Source organism: Herpailurus yagouaroundi, unplaced genomic scaffold (assembly GCF_014898765.1).
Source record: "Herpailurus yagouaroundi ecotype Mexico unplaced genomic scaffold, PumYag 208, whole genome shotgun sequence".
Lineage (NCBI taxonomy): Eukaryota > Metazoa > Chordata > Mammalia > Carnivora > Felidae > Herpailurus > Herpailurus yagouaroundi.
In genome coordinates this window covers 2,286,422-2,304,373 of record NW_024412439.1, presented here as the reverse complement: position 1 = coordinate 2,304,373, position 17,952 = coordinate 2,286,422, and the positions used below count along the sequence as shown (strand labels likewise).

General features: G+C 44.7%; 1 protein-coding gene across 1 annotated transcript in view; it reads right to left on the bottom strand.

Annotated features, from left to right (window-relative positions):
* LOC121015742 (multidrug and toxin extrusion protein 2-like) overlaps nt 1–17,952 on the bottom strand; it is a 54,228-nt gene that overhangs the window by 18,637 nt on the left and 17,639 nt on the right. Inside the window, exons 8-9 of the mRNA XM_040452929.1 lie at nt 7,106–7,219; nt 6,135–6,202 (exon numbers count right to left, since the gene is read on the bottom strand). Of these exons, the coding sequence (XP_040308863.1) occupies nt 6,135–6,202; nt 7,106–7,219 (182 nt within the window). The remainder of the gene's footprint in view (nt 1–6,134; nt 6,203–7,105; nt 7,220–17,952) is intronic.

The window sequence follows — 17,952 nt, the reverse complement described above, 5'->3', positions numbered from 1 at the left end:
ACGAAGCCCGTTTAAGACAGCAAACTTAACTGATAAATGCTATGCGCGTTCTGACTGTTCCACCAACCAGCTGTTCCCCCACCTTTCTCCCTCTCCTCAGGCCTCCCCCTTCCCTGAGACACAACAATATTAAAATTAGGCCAAGAAATAACCCTACGATGGCCTCTACGTGTTCAAGGGAAAGGACGTCTTACGTCTCTCACTTGACACCAAAAGCTAGAAACGACTGAGCTTAGCGAGGAAGGCATCTCAGAAATGGAGACAGGCTGAAAGCTCGGCCTCTTGCACCAGTTGGCCAAGTTGTGAATGCAAAGGAAAAGTTCTCGAAGGAAAGGAAAAGTGCTAGTCCAGTGAAGCCTTATTGCTGATGTGGAGAAACGATCAGTGGTCTGGACAGAAGGTCAAACCGGCCCCAACGTTCCCTGAAGTCAAAGCCTAATCCAGAGCAAGGCTGATTCTTTTCAATTCTGTAAAGGTTGAGAGAGGTGAGGAAGTGCGGAAGGAAAGTCTGAAGCTAGCAGGGGTTGGTTTGGGAGGTTTAAGGAAAGAAGTCATCTCCGTAACGTAAATGTGAGAGGTGAAATGTCAAGTGTTGATGCAGAAGCTGCGGCAGGTTATCCAGAAGATCGAGCTAAGATAACTCATGAAGGTGGCCGCACTCAACAGCAGCTTTTCAACGCACACAAAACAGCCTTATGTTGGAAGATGCCACCCAGGACCTTCATAGCTGGAGAGCAATCAATGTCTGCCTTCAAAGCTTCAAAGGACTGGCTGACTCTCGTTAGGGGCTAATGAAGCTGGTGGCTTTAAGTCAAAGCCAATGCTCACTTAGCATTCTGAAAATCCTGGGACCCTGAAGAATTGTGCTAAATCTACTCAGCCTGTGCTTTACCTATCAATGGAACAAGAAAGCCTAGATGACAGCACAATTATTGTTAACATGGTTTACTGAATATTTAAACCCCACTGTTGAGACCTGTTGCTCAGAAAAAGATTCTTTTCAAAAACACCACTCACTGCTCATTGACAATGTACCTGGTCACCCAAGAGCTCTTACGGAGATGTACAATGAGATTAATGCTGTTTTCGGGCCTGCCAACACAACATCCAGTTTGCAGTCCGTGGACCAAACTTTAACTTTCAAGTCTTAACTATTTAAGAGCTACGTGTCGTTAAGACTGTATTTGCCAGAGACAGTGATGTGGGTAAAGTGAACTGAAAACCTGGAAAGGATTCAACATTCTAGATGCTGTTGAGAACATCCATCATTCAGGAGAAGAGATCAAAATATCAACACGAGCAGGAGTCTGGAAGAAGTTGATTCCAACCTTCATGGATGACTCTGAGGGGTTCAAGACCTCAGTGAAGGAAGTAACCACAGATGTGGTGGAAACAGCGAGAGAACTGGAATTAGAGGTGGAGTGGAGCCTGAACACGTGACTGAATGGTTGCAACCTCATGACAAACCTTGAATGGATAAGAGTTGCTTCTTATGAATGAACAAAGGAAGCGGTTTGTTTTTTTTTTTTTTAATGTTTTATTTTGTATTTGAGAGAGAGAAAGAAGAGAGACAGAGCATGAGCAGGGGAGGGGCAAAGAGAGACAGGGAGACACAGAAGCCGAAGCAGGCTCCAGGCTCTGAGCTGTCAGCACACAGCCCGACGCGGGGCTTGAACCCGTGAGCATGAGATCATGACCTGAGCCAAAGTCAGACGCTTAACTGACTGAGCCACCCAGGCGCCCCAAGGAGGTGGTTTCTTGTGATGGAAATCTACTCCTGGTGAAGATGTCATGAAGACTGTCGAAATGACAACAAAGCATTTAGAATATTACATGAACGTAGTTGACAAAAGCAGCAGCAGGGTTTGAGAGGACTGACTCCCAATTTTAAAAGAAGTTCTGCTGTGGGTCAAATGCTATCAATCAGCATCACAGGCTACAGAGAAACCGTTCACGAAAGGAAGAGCTGGTCAATGCAGCATACTTCATGGCTGTCTTATTTTTAACAGTTGCCAGAGCCACCCCAACCTTCAGCAACCACCACCCTGGTCAGCAGTCGTCAACACTGAGGCAAGACCCTTGTCCCAAGATTGCCACTGGCTGAAAGCTCAGAGGATGGTTAGTTTTCTTGAGCAATGAAGTATTTTTAGCTAGGACATGGACATCTCTTAGACAGATGCTATTGCACGCTTAGTAGACTATAGTGTAACGTAAACAGAACTTTTATATGCACCGTGGAACCAGAAAACTTTATCTTGTTGACTTTATTGCAATATTCACTTCGTGGTTGTGGTCTGGAACCAAACCTGCAATGCGTCTGAGGTATATGCCTGTACGTCGTTTGGGGACTGGCTTATTTCACTTAGCATGTTGTCCCAAGGCTCATCCCTTTGGTAGCCTATATCAGAATCTCCTTCCTTTTTAAGGCTGAGTAATATTCCACTGAATGTGTATATCACGTTCTGCTTATTCATTCATTCGTCGACGGGCACGTGGGCAGCTTCCACCTTTTAGCCACTGTGCGTAACGCTGTCGCGAACACAGGTGTGCAGGTATCTTGGAGAGCTTGTTTTCAGTTCTTTTTAGGTCTATGCCAAAGGGACACTGCCTCAGCACATGACACCGTTATTTTTAATTTTTTGAAGGACCACCGCATTTCCTTCCATGGTAGCTGTACCATTTTACATTCCCACGAACACTTGTTATCTTCTGTGTTTGGGTTTTTGGAATGGTAGCCATTCTAACGTGTATAAGGTGGTATCTCAATGTAGTTGTTTTGTCAATTATTTCCTAATGATTAATGATGCTGAGTATCTTTTCACGTGCTTATTGTCCATCTGTAGATCTTTCTTGGGAAAAAACCTATTCAAATCCTCTGCCCATTTTTTAATCCAGTTTGGTTTTTTGCTACTGAGTTTTAGTTCTCTCTAGATTTTGGATATTAATCCCTTATCCCACAGTATTCGCAAGTATTTTCTCCCACTGTGGGCTGCCTTTCTATTCGGTGAATATGGCCTTTGGATGCACAGAATTTTTCATTCATCGAGTCCGGCTTGTCTATTTTTTCTTTCATTGCCTGTGCCTTTGGTGTCACATGCAAGAAATCATTGCCAAATCCAATGTCGTGAAGCTTTGGCCTTCTGTCTTTTTCTAGAAGTTTTATTGCTTAGGGCTTACATTAGGTCTTTGATCCACTTTGAATTAATTTTTGTATATGGGGTGAGGTAAGAGGGCAACTTCATTCTTTTGCATGTGGATGTCCAGTTTCCCCAGCATCTGTTCCTGAACAAACTGTCCTGTCCCCGCTGAATGGTCTCTTTCTTAAAAATCATTTGATCATATATGCACAGATTGGTCTATGTATCTAATTCCATCTATTTACATGTCTTTGTTTTATTCTGGGAATTTCCAGATACGTCTTCAAGTTCATTATTTTCCAGCTTTAACTAATCTGCTGATCCTATCAAGTACTACATTTGAATGGCTACAATTCGTCAATTAAAAAATCTTACTCGGTTCTTCTCCAAATAACGTTCTTTTGGTTTTAGCTCCTTCTTTTAGGTTTCATGACTTTAACCATGATACTTTTCTACTCCTCCATTATTACACCATCATCTCAAGTTCTGAACTCTAACTTTCCTGTTTGTTGTATCTGTTCAAGCTCTTGCCCATGCTAGATTATTTCTTTGTATTTTATAATTTTTACGGTAAGCCCACCCCTGTGGGGACTTGTTTTTTCCACAGGAATAATGAAGAATCATTGCCTTACTGTCTCTAGCAGAGGGACGCCTGTGACAAGAAACAGAAAGTGGAATAGTGGTTCCCAACAGCTGAGGGAGGAGTGTTAAATTATAGGAGTTAATCAATTAAACAGGCAACTGTTTAATAGGTAGCATTCCCATCTTACAGGGTGAAAAGTTTCTGGAGATCAGCTGCAAAATGTTTTTTTAAGTTTATTTATTTTGAGGGAGAAAGCATGAGTGGGGGAAGGGCAGAGAGAGAGAGAGAGAGAGAGAGAGAGAGAGAGAGAGGGAGGAGAGAATGAGAATCCCACGCAGGCTCTGCACCATCAGCACAGACCCCGATGCAGGGCTCAAACTCACGAACCCGTCCGCACAACAATGTTAACGCTACTAAATTGCACAGTTAAAATTGGTTAAGATGGTAAATTTTAACTTTTTGTGGTTTTTACCTCAACTAAAAATAAAAACAAAAGGAAGCCTGTGACAGAGCAGGTAGAAACAGAGAAGACTTGGAAGACGAGAGATTTAGAAGACAGGTAGTGTTGACCACATATCTATCAATAAACTCTAGTGCCCCCATTTCAAAACAGAAGCTAAACCCAAACCCTCCCTTGATGGTATTATTTCCCACCATCAACTACCAAACCTCCAGACGGAACTGTCTCCGTCAGCAGCCTCTGCTCCTTCACCAACCTTGAAAGCCAATGTGTTGGAATACGGCTCTTGGTCCCCACCCAAGGTCTCTAATGACCCAAAACCCAAGGGACACTTTCCAACCTTGCCTTACGCCACCTCCCAGCGGCTCTCCATACAACTGTCATTCCTTCTGTGAACCCTTCATAGCTCGTTTCTTCTACAACGTGTTCTCTTGATTTTCTTCATTCCACACTGCCTTGTCCTCCCCCTTGGCTGAGTTGTCCTCCTCCTGACTTGTACATCTTGGGGTTTGCTCCTGGACATGCTTTTTATTCCTAAACCACTTCATCGATCCCCACTAAAAACCTTTTTGTTTTCATTTTTAAGATTAAAAAAAAAAAAGGAAACAAAAAACCCACAATCCCACTGCCCAGATAGCCTCCCTTGGTCTCTAAAAAAATAAGAATCAGGGGCGCCTGGGTGGCTCAGTTGATTAAGCGTCTGACTCTTGATTTAGGCTCAAGTCATGATCTCATGGTTTGTGGAGTCGAGCCCCGTGTTGGGCTCTGTGCTGACAGCACGGAGCTTGGTTGGGAGTGTCTCTCTCTCTCTCTCTCTCTCTCTCTTTTTGCCCCTCCCAGCTCATGCTCTTTCTCTCTCAAAATGAACATTTCAAAATAAAAAATAATAAAAAAAATAAGAAACAAAACAAAGGGATGATTTGTACGGGTTTGGAATATTCAAGTATCAAGAGGTAGAGGCATCCTCTTCAAGCGGTTATTCAAGCTGGAGACTCTGGGGTCGTTTGTGATTTTCCCTATTCATTGCCTTGCGTCCCGCACCCAAAGCCCGGCCAGGTCCTGTCACCTCTGCCCTCCCACACAACTAACTCACCCACTTTTCTCTTCGCCCACCAGCAGGCTCCTAGGTGCTCACCCAGATGATTCGAACAGCCTCCTTCCAGACCCCCAGACACCTGTCCTCCCCTAAGCCGGCTTCTACACATCACCCTTCTTTCCTCACCAACCCCGTCAGCCAGGTTCCTGTCTGGGGCCCCTGAACACGCCACATGCTCTTTTCCATCCCGGAGCCTCTGCTCAGGCAGGCTCTGCAGTCAGCTCTCACGCTCGGGCTCCCTGGGCTGGCTCCTCTCCCCTTTCAAGTCTCAGCTTAACCAGCAACTCAGAGGACTGTTTCTGACGAACCCGCCTGAAAGCACACAGCTCTGGTTTTACGCACCTCAGACTTTTATTGCTGCTTCTATGGTTACGCGTCATCTATGTCGGTCATGCTCTCGTTTACCGGTTTACTTGTTTGTCTCTGTCTCCCCACCAGACCACAGGCCACGAGAGGGCAGGGGACACCCCCATCTCGCTCTCCATCATATCCCAGCACCACCGATTCCGTATTTGTTGCATAAACGTGCCAGGCGTTGCGCCAAGTGCTTTAACACATTATCATATTCTACCTTCACTCGGTGGAAGCATTTCTTCCCCATTTTGTACATGAGAAAACGGAAGCTCAGAAAGGTTAAGTAATGAGCTCACAGTCGCACAGCTGGGAGCAGCATGGCAAAATGTGGATCCAAAATCCACACTCCCTCCCATGTGCTCTCTCTCCTGCTGTCTGGCTCTCCTCTCTCCCCAGTGCACGGCCTGGGGGGGGGGGGGCGGGGGGTGTCGAGTGAATGCAATGCCAACAGCCTAGCAGAGTTTGTGCAGAGAAGGTGCTGGGTCTCACCTCAAAGGTTCTTACCATGTAGGCTACAGAGGCCAGTTCGTAAATGATGGCCTGGGCCCCGAGCTCTGTCACGCTAATCAGTCCTGAAATGTTGGGCAGACACACACAAAACACATCTCAGAAAGTGGATCAAAGCAAACATTTTCCTTGTGAAAACAGAACGTGTCTTAACTTAAAAGAAGCCAGGATCACCCCCAGGAGCAAAAGCCAATGGCAGAATTCATGATCTGTGTGGAGGAGAACCCCAGGTATCCACTCCCAGGAAGCTTCCAAGAACTAAGGCAGCTACGACATGGGACAGGTTCACTCTACAAGTCTGTATCCACCAAAGAACAAAACATCAGGTTTAAAGTAGAAAACGAGGCTCCCAGAGTTGCAGGTCATTCCTCGGGCAGACGCGGGGTCACAATGTGGGGGGTGGGAAGGCAGACAGAGGAACTCTGATGTGGTAGGAGCTGGAGTATTCAAGTGTCTCCAGAGCCTTTAACACCAATCAGTGTCATCCTGTCTCTATTATGTTCTCTATTACTTTCCTGGCAGTAAGATGGCTACGGTGAACACCCAGGACCAAAATTATCACAGCTCTGATAGAAACAAAGATCACGTCTAAAACAGAGCCGAATCAGTCACTCTGTAAATGGATTAAAAATCTGCATGCTGCCCAGCAAAAGTCAGCTGAAGCAGAAGGTCTGAGAGAGTCACGAGACCCAGATTCAGGTTTCAGTTCTCCCTCTCCGTGACCGTGGCACACTTCTTAACCATGACCTCCCTCGCTCAATCTATAAAGTGAAGGGCAGTGAGGCAGAGCTAAAGGCCCACTGAACTCGAATATGCTTACGGTTGGGCAAGGATTTAATTCTACGCTGAAAACTTCCACGAGAGCTCGGCGGAATGGAAAGGGAGGAGCAGTAAGACTTATGTCTCTTGAGCTGTGGAGACAAGATCCACCAGGTTGTTCTCAGATTTCCGCTGAACCACTGACCAACCTGCAAGGAAGGTTCCGATCTCAAAGGTCCACCACTCAATGCACACCATGAACATACTGGGGACAGCCAGCTGGATGTAGGAGCCCCATTCTTGGAAACAGTCCCAAGTCCACCCTAGAGAACAGGGGAGAGAGAAAACAGCTTTTACTTTTCAACAGTCTCCGACGTCAACAATTCTACTTCCCATGGCTGCCTCCTGCAAAGGGCCAGAGACTGGGAGGAAGCAGAGGTCTCCAGAAAAAGAATGTATTTTAAAGATGTCAAACAAGACCGGAGTCTGAGATGGTGGGGACAGAGCTGGCAACACTTAGTGAGACTGAGGCACGCGTATGCCCTGCCACCCACACATTTCACTCCTGGGTACCAATGGCAGAGACCCTCCCATAGAGCTCCAGAGGAACACACGGAGGATATTCACTGAGGCAGGCTGTGGTTGTGGGATGGTGGGGCATCACAGAGATCGTCGCTGGGAAACTAGAGAAGTAAATTATGATCGACGCGTATTACAGTTAAAAGCAGAACACCAGGTGTATATAAAGCAACACGGCGAGATCTGACATTACACTGCTCACAGGTAACTAACGTAAAAACAGATCTTTTCAGCTACATCAAAATTGAAAACTTCTGTGCACCAAACGACACCATCAACAGAGCAGAGTCTGGCAACCCACGGGATGGGAGAAAATATTTCCAAATCATGTATCGGATAAGGATATCTGGATATCATAACCAGAATATCTAAAGAACTACAATAAAACAACCCGGACGTCTGGGTAGCTCTGTCGGTTGAACATCTGGATGACGCTTGATGTCGGCTCAGGTCACGATCTCGCAGCCCCACGTTGGGCTCTGTGCTGACGGTACGGAGCCTGCTTATGATTCCCTCTCTCCCTCTCTCTCTCTGCTCCTCCCCCACTTGCACACATGTGCATGCAGGCACCCTCTCTCAAGATAAACAGGTAAACGTTAAAATTGTTTAATGATTTAAACAAATGAGCAAAGGCCTTGAATAGACATTTCTCCAAAGATCTACAAACAGCCACCAGCACATGAAAAAAAATGCTCAACCTCACTAATCAATAAGGAAATGCAAATCAAAATCACAGTTAGATGGTATCTCACACCCATTAGAATGGCTGCTTTAAAGAAGAAAAGGAACGTAACACATGCTGGTGAGAATGTGGATAGACTGCAACCCGCGTGCCGTGCTGCTGGGCACGTAAAACGGTACGGCCGCTATGGAAATAAAGTATAGTGGTTCCTCAAAAAATTAAGAAGTATCACAGGGTCCAGCAATATCACTGCTGAGCATACAGAAAAAGAAATGAAAGCACATTCTCCAAGAGCTACCTGCACACCCATGTTCAGAGCACCATCATTCCCAACACCCAAGAGGTGGAAGGAGAGTCCACATGCTCATTAAGGGATGAATGGATAAGCGGTATGTGGTCCACACCCACAACGGAGTATTCGTCACTCTCAAAAAGGAAGGAGATTCCGACACGTGCTACAACATGAATCAAACCCGAAGACACTAAGCGAAGACCCAGAAAGACCAACACTGTATGATTCCACCTAGAGGAGGTATCTAGGGAAGCCGAACTTAGAGACAGAAAACCAGTGATGGAACAGTAGTTGCCAGGGGACGGACAAAAGGGAGAAATGGAGTTGTTACTCTTTACCGAAGACACAGTTCCAGTTCTGCAGGATGAAAAAGTTCTGGAGATGAACGACGGAGATGGTTTCACGGCAACGTGAGTGTGTTTAATGCTACTTACCTATACATCGAAAAATGGTTATGGTGGTAAATTTCATGTTATGTACATTTCACTACAACTTAAAGCAAAACCACCGTCTACGCTATAAATCAGAGAGGTCAATGAACTTTTTTTCCAAAAAGGGCCAAACAGTAAGCATTTTCAACTTTGCAGACCAAATGGTCCCTGAGGCCACTACTCAAGTGTGCTGTAGCAGCACGAGAATGGCCACCGGCAACGTGTGACGATTAGGTGTGGCTGTGTTCGAAACTTTATTTACCAAAGCAAGCTGTGGCTGGATTTAGTTTGTGGGGCTGTTTGCCTACCTCTGTGAAGTGAAAAAAAAAAAAAAAAATTATGAAAAGAAAAAAAACAGGAAATCTGAACTCTTATACTCTTAGGTGAATATAAACATATATACAGCCAAAAACAATAAAACCACTTTGCAGTTTTCAAAGATACACATCAAAAGACATACATTAAACACAGAGAAGGTGCCTCAAAGGAGGACAATGGGAACTGTGACATGGGAGGGAGAAACACTCCAAAACGGGAGGGGGGGGCCCCGTAAGAAATGAGGATATCAGTGTGTCATGAATTTGAGTATGAGAAATTCCAGGACAAGAGAGGGAGAGAAGGGGAGGGGAAGGAGGCACTGAAAAACACTGAGGAATTTCTTTTTTTTCATGTTTATTTATTTTTGAGAGAGAGACAGAGTGTGAGTGGGGGAGGAGCAGAGAGAGAGGGAGACACAGAATCTGAAGCAGGCTCCAGGCTCTGAACTGTCAGCACAGAGCCCGATGCGGGGCTCGAACTCACGGACCGTGAAATCATGACCTGAGCCGAAGTCGGACGCTTACTGACTGAGCCACCCAGGCGCTCCAACACAGGAATTTCTATAACGTAAGAACAAAGAAAGGCCCCAACAGTCATCTTGCCATTCACCTTCCTGGGTCCCAGCAGGAAAAGAGAGGGGCTGGGACCCCACCCTCTACCCCCAAATTTGGAGGTGAAGGCTGGAGGGGAGAACAACATCAAGAACCAATAGAAAAAGATCCACATGAATTATGAGGTGGCTATGGCTGGTGAGAAGGGTCAGAGGTCAAGGCACAAGTTCCACTGAGCAGGAAGTGTTAGGAGTTAGGAAAGCACTGCCCGTCCCCCACTCTGTCCCCCATCAGGAGACCAGAAAATCTACCTGCCAGCCTGGACCCATGGGTACAAATGAGCCAGGAGCAGAAAGGGCTGCCGTGTACCGGAGAGGGTATGAACCTGATGCAGTCATGGTAAGGAAAGCCTGGGACTAGAACGGGTAGATTTCATTTGATCTGATCAGACATAAAACCTTTAAAAAATGGACAGGCCATGGGGTGCCTGGGTGGCTCAGTCGGTTAAGCATCTGACTCTTAGTTTCAACTCAGGTCATGATCTCACAGTTTGTAAGTTCAAGCCCCGCATCGGGCTCTGTGCTGACCGTGCGAAGCCTGCTTGGGATTCTCTCTCCCTCTCTCTCTGCCCCTCTCCTACTCACTCTCCATCTCTCTCTCAAAATAAGTAAATAACATTTAAAAAAATAGGGCAAATATGTGACTCACAAGGAAGACAACCCCCTTGGGAAATAAGCTCACAGACAAAAATCATAAAGAAACAGATCAAAACCACAGTCTGAGGTAGCAGGCATTGGTGAGATGATGCTTGGTGAAATTAAGTGTGGCTTTCAACGCGTCTAAGGTATCATTATGTGCCACAAAGAATTGGCCAATTAAATTATGACATGGTATTTTATATTTTATCAACCGCAAGAGGAATTCCAATTATAGACGTTAATATGCAAAAAAAAAAAAAAAAAAAAAAAAAAGAGTCTTAAAATTAACAAAGTATGGATACAGGTATGTTCCATGACCCAGGATATAAACAGATAAGAAATCTAATGCCAGGAAAGAAACTCCACGAAACCAACACATGAAAGATTTCACACCGGATAAAGTAGAAATAATAGGACCATCCAAAAAAAAATTTTTTAAGTAAGTGTTCTTAAAATGTTTAGGGCAGGAGGTTTTGAAATAAGGATGGACAGAAAAAGAACCAAGTAACATCTTAGGAATAAAAGACATAACTGTTGCAAATTGAAAACGAAAAATGAATCAGAAAGTAGACAAGTCACAGCTTAAAAGGTGATTAGCAAACAGAGACAGGAAAGAGAAGATGTCTTGAGGTGCAGGACAAAGTTGAGAGAGAACATATGGAAGAGAAATAAAGCCATCTGGAAGGTGTCTGAGTGCAGAGGACAGAACAGTCAACAATGGAGAATAAACAGTAGAGGAAAAGGCTAAAACTTTTCCAGAGTTTAACTGAGGCCCTCAGATTAAGAAAGGTTACTGAATGTCTAAGATAATTTTCTTTTTTTTTTTTTTCAACGTTTATTTATTTTTGGGACAGAGAGAGACAGAGCATGAACGGGGGAGGGGCAGAGAGAGAGGGAGACACAGAATCAGAAGCAGGCTCCAGGCTCTGAGCCATCAGCCCAGAGCCCGACGCGGGGCTCGAACTCGCGGACTGCGAGATCGTGACCTGAGCTGAAGTCAGACGCTCAACCGACTGAGCCACCCAGGCGCCCCAAGATAATTTTCTTTAAATCCTCGTGCGGCCATGTTATGGTACAAAAAGGAAAAGAAAATCTTTAAAACTACAAAAGATGGGAATGCAAGCTGGTGCAGCCACTCTGGAAGACAGTATGGAGGTTCCTCAAAAAACTAAAAATAGAACTACCCTACGACTCAGCAATTGCACTTCTAGGCATTTCTCCACGGGATATAGGTGTGCTGTTTTGAAGGGACACATGCACCCCCATGTTTCTAGCAGCACTATCGACAATAGGCAAAGTATGGAAAGAGCCCAAACGTCCATCGATGGATGAGTGGATAAAGAAGATGTGGTATATATACACAATGGAGTATCACTTGGCAATCAAAAAGAATGAAATCTTGCCATTTGTTACTACGTGGATGGAACTGGAGGGTATTATGCCAAGTGAAATTAGTCAAGAGAAAGACAAAAAGCATATGACTTCACCCATGAGGACTTTAAGAGACAAAACAGATGAACATAAGGGAAGGGAAACAAAACGAATATAAACTCAGGGAAGGGGACAAAACAGAAGAGACTCTTAAATATGGAGAACAAACTGAGGGTTACAGGAGGGGGGATGGGCTCAATGGGGAAGGGGCACTAAGGAATCTACTCCTGAAATCATTGTTGCACTAGATGCTAATTTGGATGTAAAATTTAAAAAATTATATACATATATAAAAAAAAAACTACAAAAGAAAATACTTGTCTACAAAGCCAAGACAGGTTGATGCCAGACTCGTCACCAAGAACAAGAAGGAAAGAGTGTAACATCAGCCGAGCAGGCAGAGTTGCTACCAACTTGGATTTTCACACCCAGTAATATTCAAGAATGAGAAAAAGATAAAGGCGTTTTTTTAATGTTTATTTTTGAGAGAGACAGAGTGCAAGAGGCAGAGGGGCAGTGAGAGAGGGAGACAAAATCTGAAACAGGCTCCAGGGTCTGAGCTGTCAGCACAGAGCCCAACGCAGGGCTCAAAGCCATGAACCCATGAGATCATGACCTGAGCCAAAGTTGGATGCTCAACCGACCGAGCCACCCAGGGGTCCCTATAAAGGCATTTTTTAAGACATCAACAGACTGAGGGGTTACTCTTTCCAGGCCCTTCCTGAAAGAACTTCTGAAAGACACATATCAGCAAGAATAAAAATCATCCAGAAAGGAGGAATGAGATTCAAGAAGCAACAGTGAAAAAAATTAATGTCTAAAAACATTGATAAATTGAAACACAACAAAATAATGTTTTATTAGCATTCTTAAAAATCTGGAAAAAAAAGAATTTTTAAAAATCCAGAACTAAATTTATGATTAATGATGATACAAAAGATAAGGTGCATTATCTGGGAACAGAGATCAGAAAAAAGCACGTATCTTAAAATATCACAAATGAGCCTTAAAAGTTGCCTGTACAACCAGCATCCTGACTTATCTTGGAAACTCTTAATTTTCATTCAGGCATCCACGGCTCCTTTGCATTCAAATTCCGAAACACCTACCCTGGGACTTCCAGTTACAGGAGTCAGTTACTTGAACTTTTAACGGTTAAGCTGATTGAACGAGTTGTTTGGTTTTTGTAATTTACAGCTGAATGTATCCTAACGGAGGCAAGTACGCATACTGAAAACGTAAGAATATTTGAAACCGCCACTGCAGTCATTATTCAAGTGCGAATAAGCAGCGGATGCTAAACCACCGGATGAAAATTTACTGGAGTCCCAGACAGTCAAATCCTCTCTGTCGTGTTACAGATTACTCTCTAATTACAAAGGAGAAAATGTATATTTCCCACGAAGGAATCTGGCACTCACTACCTCAAGCCAAACGATCAAAGCCAGCGCCACCTGCGATTATAGGTCTCGGATTAAGTACACACCACCCTCTTCATAGTATTCCTGCCTAAATGCTTTAATCGGAATCTGCTCATGAGGAAACTAACATGAGGGGAGAAATCCAGAGTCTAAGACATTCACTGAAAAAAATGGCATAGGCTCTTTGAAAAATCAGCGCCAGGAAAACAAAAAAAGATGGGGAGATTGTTCTATTTTTTTTTTTTTAATGTTTACTTATTTTTTGAGAGACAGAGTGTGAGCGGATGAGGGGCAGAGAGAGAGGGAGACACAGACTCCGAAGCAGGCTCCAGGCTCTGAGCTGTCAGCACAGAGCCCGACACGGGGCTTGAACTCATGCACTGCGAGATCACGACCTTAGCCGAAGTTGGATGCTTAATGGACTGAGCCCCCCAGGCGCTCTGGGAAGATTGTTTTAGATAAAAAGGGGCTAAAGCAACAACAACCAAAGGTGATGCATGGACCCTCACTGGACCCTGGATCATAAAAGCAGGTATGGAGGGGCGCCTGAGTGGCTCGGTCGGTTGAGCGTCTGACTTCAGCTCAGGTCATGATCTCGCGGTCTGTGGGTTCGAGCCCCACATCGGGCTCTGAGCTGTCAGCACAGAGCTCGGAGCCTGCTTCGGATTCTGTATCTCCCTCTCTCTCTGCCCTTCCCCCACTCATTCTCTCTCTCTGTCTCAAAAAGAAATAAACATTAAAAAAATTTACAAAAAAACAGGTATGGAAATTTGAATACAGAAGGCACATCTTAGGACATTAATGAATATCACATTCAATAACATGTTCTTTTTTGTTTTCCTCCACGACCATATGGTGGTTATTTGGGAGAATGTCATTTAGGAGAGACACATGCTGAACTAGCCGGTGGCGAAGTGTCATGTCTGCGATTCAGTACGTGGCAAGACACACACACACAAAGGGAAAAACAAAAACAAATAAGGCAACATGTTAACAATCAGGAAATTAAGGGAAAGAAGAGTCGCATGACCCTTAAACCATTCTACTTTCCAGTGGGCTTGAACATCTTGAAAATAAAAAGTTGAAGGGAAACATGAGAAAGCGCTTGGGACTGTAAAACAATTAAAAACAGTTTAGCTTACTAAAAAAAAAAAAAATGGCAGCTAACATTTGTTGAGTGCACTTTGTCACAGTCTTTGTTCTAAACCCTTCACAGGGATAACTCAGTTAAATCCTCACAATAATTAAAGGATGTAGGCCCTGTGATTTTTGTAAAGCTTATTTATTTCGAGAGAATGAACGCGAGTAAGGGAGGGGCAGAAAGAGAGGGAGAGAGAGAGAATCCCAAGCAGGATCGTATGGCCAGCGCAGGGTCCGATGCGGGGCTCAAACTCACAAACCATGAGATCACGACCTGAGTCAAAGTCAGACGCCCAACCAACTGAGCTACCCAGGTGCCCCCGTAGGCCCTATTTTTCATTATCATCATTTCACAAATAGGGAAATGGAGACACGGAAGTTAGGTAGTGTTCCCCAGATCCCACTTCAAGATGGGACCTAACGGCAGCGATCTGGATCCAGAGTCACCACGCTGAACAACATGCGGAACAACGTGCCCCCACCTCCCAAATCAAGAGTTACAGTAAAAAAAAAAAAAAAAAAAGAGTTACAGTAAGAGTACAGTAAAGACAGAAAGAAAACCGATTACAAGTAAAGAAATAAGAGAGGAAAAAAAAGCAAGGTAAAACCATGAAATAATAGAAAACACAGAGTAATTCCTAGTAAGTAGGTCCTAATACGTTTTAATGACAATAAATGCAAACGGGTAAAGGCACTGATTAGAAACTGTAGATTCTTAGAAGGAATAATGCCATATGCTATTTAGAAAAGACACACCTTGGGGCGCCTGGGTGGCGCAGTCGGTTAAGCGTCCGACTTCAGCCAGGTCACGATCTCGCGGTCCGTGAGTTCGAGACCCGCGTCGGGCTCTGGGCTGATGGCTCAGAGCCTGGAGCCTGTTTCCGATTCTGTGTCTCCCTCTCTCTCTGCCCCTCCCCAGTTCATGCTCTGTCTCTCTCTGTCCCAAAAATAAATAAATGATGAAAAAAAAAATTTTTTTTAAAAAAAAGAAAAGACACACCTAAAACAGAGTGACTCCTTAGGAGCATAGATAACGGCAGCGAAGTGTGTGGGACGAATCGTACTGTCATATATTACTGATGCAAGTTGCCGGGGTGCTGGTTCACGGCAATCAGTTTCAGGGGGCCAGACAGACCAAAGGCCCCGGACCTTATGAAACCAGACCCACACAGGCCCCACGGACAGCAAGCAGTTGCAATAGAACCTTTGGGCTGGACTATGGGGACCACACACACAGAACAAGGTCTTCAAAGCTAAGTAAACAACAGGCTGGATTGTGAAGAGAAAATAATTAGGACAAGTATTTACGGGACAGGAGGGACACCGGGCTGAGAAAAGGGCATCTGAATGGGCACAAACAGTACTTTGGAAATACCTGATGTAACCCTGAGAGTCGGACGCTTAACCTACTGAGCCACCCAGGCGCCCCTCAATTGTTAACTCTTGAGTTTGGGGGTCTTAGTTACGTAAGTACTGAGAGAATATTTAGAAAAATGTTGGTCAATATTTAAAGAACGCTAAACAGTTAATAATTTCACAGCAGATAAACCAATCCACACCCAAATCCTACCCACCTCCTAACATTAAAGGATCTACCAACCTGGGATAATGACCTAGATTTGCAGAGGGTCCCAAATAGGCATCTGTGTCTATAAATAAGTGTTTGGATGTGGCCCTTTTTCCTCCACCGTTAAAACTAAGGGGTGAAGGGAGATAAAAACAAAGACAAAAATTGAGCAAAGAGCTAAGAATTACTTTACATGGTATGTATAAGATCACCTTCCTTATTAGCCACCTCTGCAGAGGCCATTAGCCTGCCTCATAACCGATGGTTTAGGTACAACGTAAAGTATTTATGATGGTCCAGAAAAGGGGACTCCACGGAGGCTGAGAGCACATTAGTGACTGCCTGAGGCTCAGGATGAAGACAGGGTAAGGGCAGGGACGGACTGCAGTCACAAGAAGAAACGTCCTCAAACTGGATTTTACAGCGTCTGTATCATATGCCTCAACGAAGCTGTTACAAGATACGTGAGTTTTCCTCATTTTGACTTTAAAACAAAAAGAATCAGAAATGATTAAGAACTGTGACCTGACAAGAGAAAATGGTTGAACGTTGTCTATGTGTAGATGTGGACGCTGGGCAGAATGAGGCTAACACGTTTTCTAAGATTCCATTCCATTTCATTTTTGAGAGAGAGGGCAAGAGAGCAAAGGAGAGGGACAAAGGACCAGAGAGAACCTTAAACAGGCTCCACGCCCAGTGCAGAGCCCGATGTGGGGCTCAATCCCATGACCCTGGGATCACGACCTGAGCCAAAATCAAGAGTCAGACGCTCAACTGACTGAGTGACCCAGGTGCCCCCGTTTCTGCTTTTAAAAGTGAAGAGAGGGGCACCTGCGTGGCTCAGTCAGCTGAGCGTCTGACTTTGGCTCAGGGCATGATCTCACAGTCCGTAAGTTCGAGTCCCCCACCAGGCTGTGTGCTGACAGTTCAAAGCCTGGAGCCTGCTTCGGACTGTGTCTCCCTCTCTCTCTCTCTCTCTCTTCCCCTCCCCCACTTGCACTATGCCCCTCTCTCTCAAAAATAAACACTAAAAAAAAAAAAAATTTTAATTGAAAAGAAACAAATGAAAGGAGGCTGATTATAAGACTTAAAGTATAAGGACCTAAACTCGCTTCTCTTTTATCACTGTTAACAGATTCGTTTTGTTTTAAAAAGCGCACATGAAGTTTTTCTGACTGTAAGCAAACTCTGATTTCGATCTGCAGCGTTTGACTGAAAATTAGCATGCCACAGTTTCAATTCACTTAATTAAGAAGCGTTTATATCGATCAGTAAAATGATCGACTTTTTGGGGAACTCTGTCAAGCAGGAGCATGCACAAAATCTCGCGAGATAAATGAGCATCCAGGGTGAATGCAGGAGAAGAGCCAGAGCTGTTGACGTTTCCTGAGCACTTCATGGTTCCCAACTGCAGCAGGGACCGCTATGTGCCTAGCAAAACTGACATCCTGATCCTTCACAACCTTTCACAGAAATAAACTTACAAGTTTAGGGGCCATGTATCCATTTCTTGCAGCTTAATAGGACCATGGGGCTATGTGGTGTGCGCACCTGTCAGGAACTTTTAACACACTTAAAGGGGGTGTGTGAATGTCCTGTTTTCCTCCCTCCTCCTTCCTACTAACTGGAACATAGTAGCATCTTGGTCCATGAAGTGACCTTGGGAGTGGAAACTATATACCGTGGAGAAGTAAGATAAAAAGAGCCTGGAACCAGGACTTCTATTAACCTATATAGTACCCCTTATGGGTAGATAGAACACCATGGCATAGAGCTTAGCCAGCAGATCCACCTTTGTGCTAAGAAAAGAATGCTGGGGGGGCGCCTGGGTGGCTCAGTCGGTTGAGCGTCCGACTTCGGCTCAGGTCATGATCTCACAGTCTGTGGGTTCAAGCCCCGTGTCGGGCTCTGTGCTGACAGCTCAGAGCCTGGAGCCTGCTTCCGAT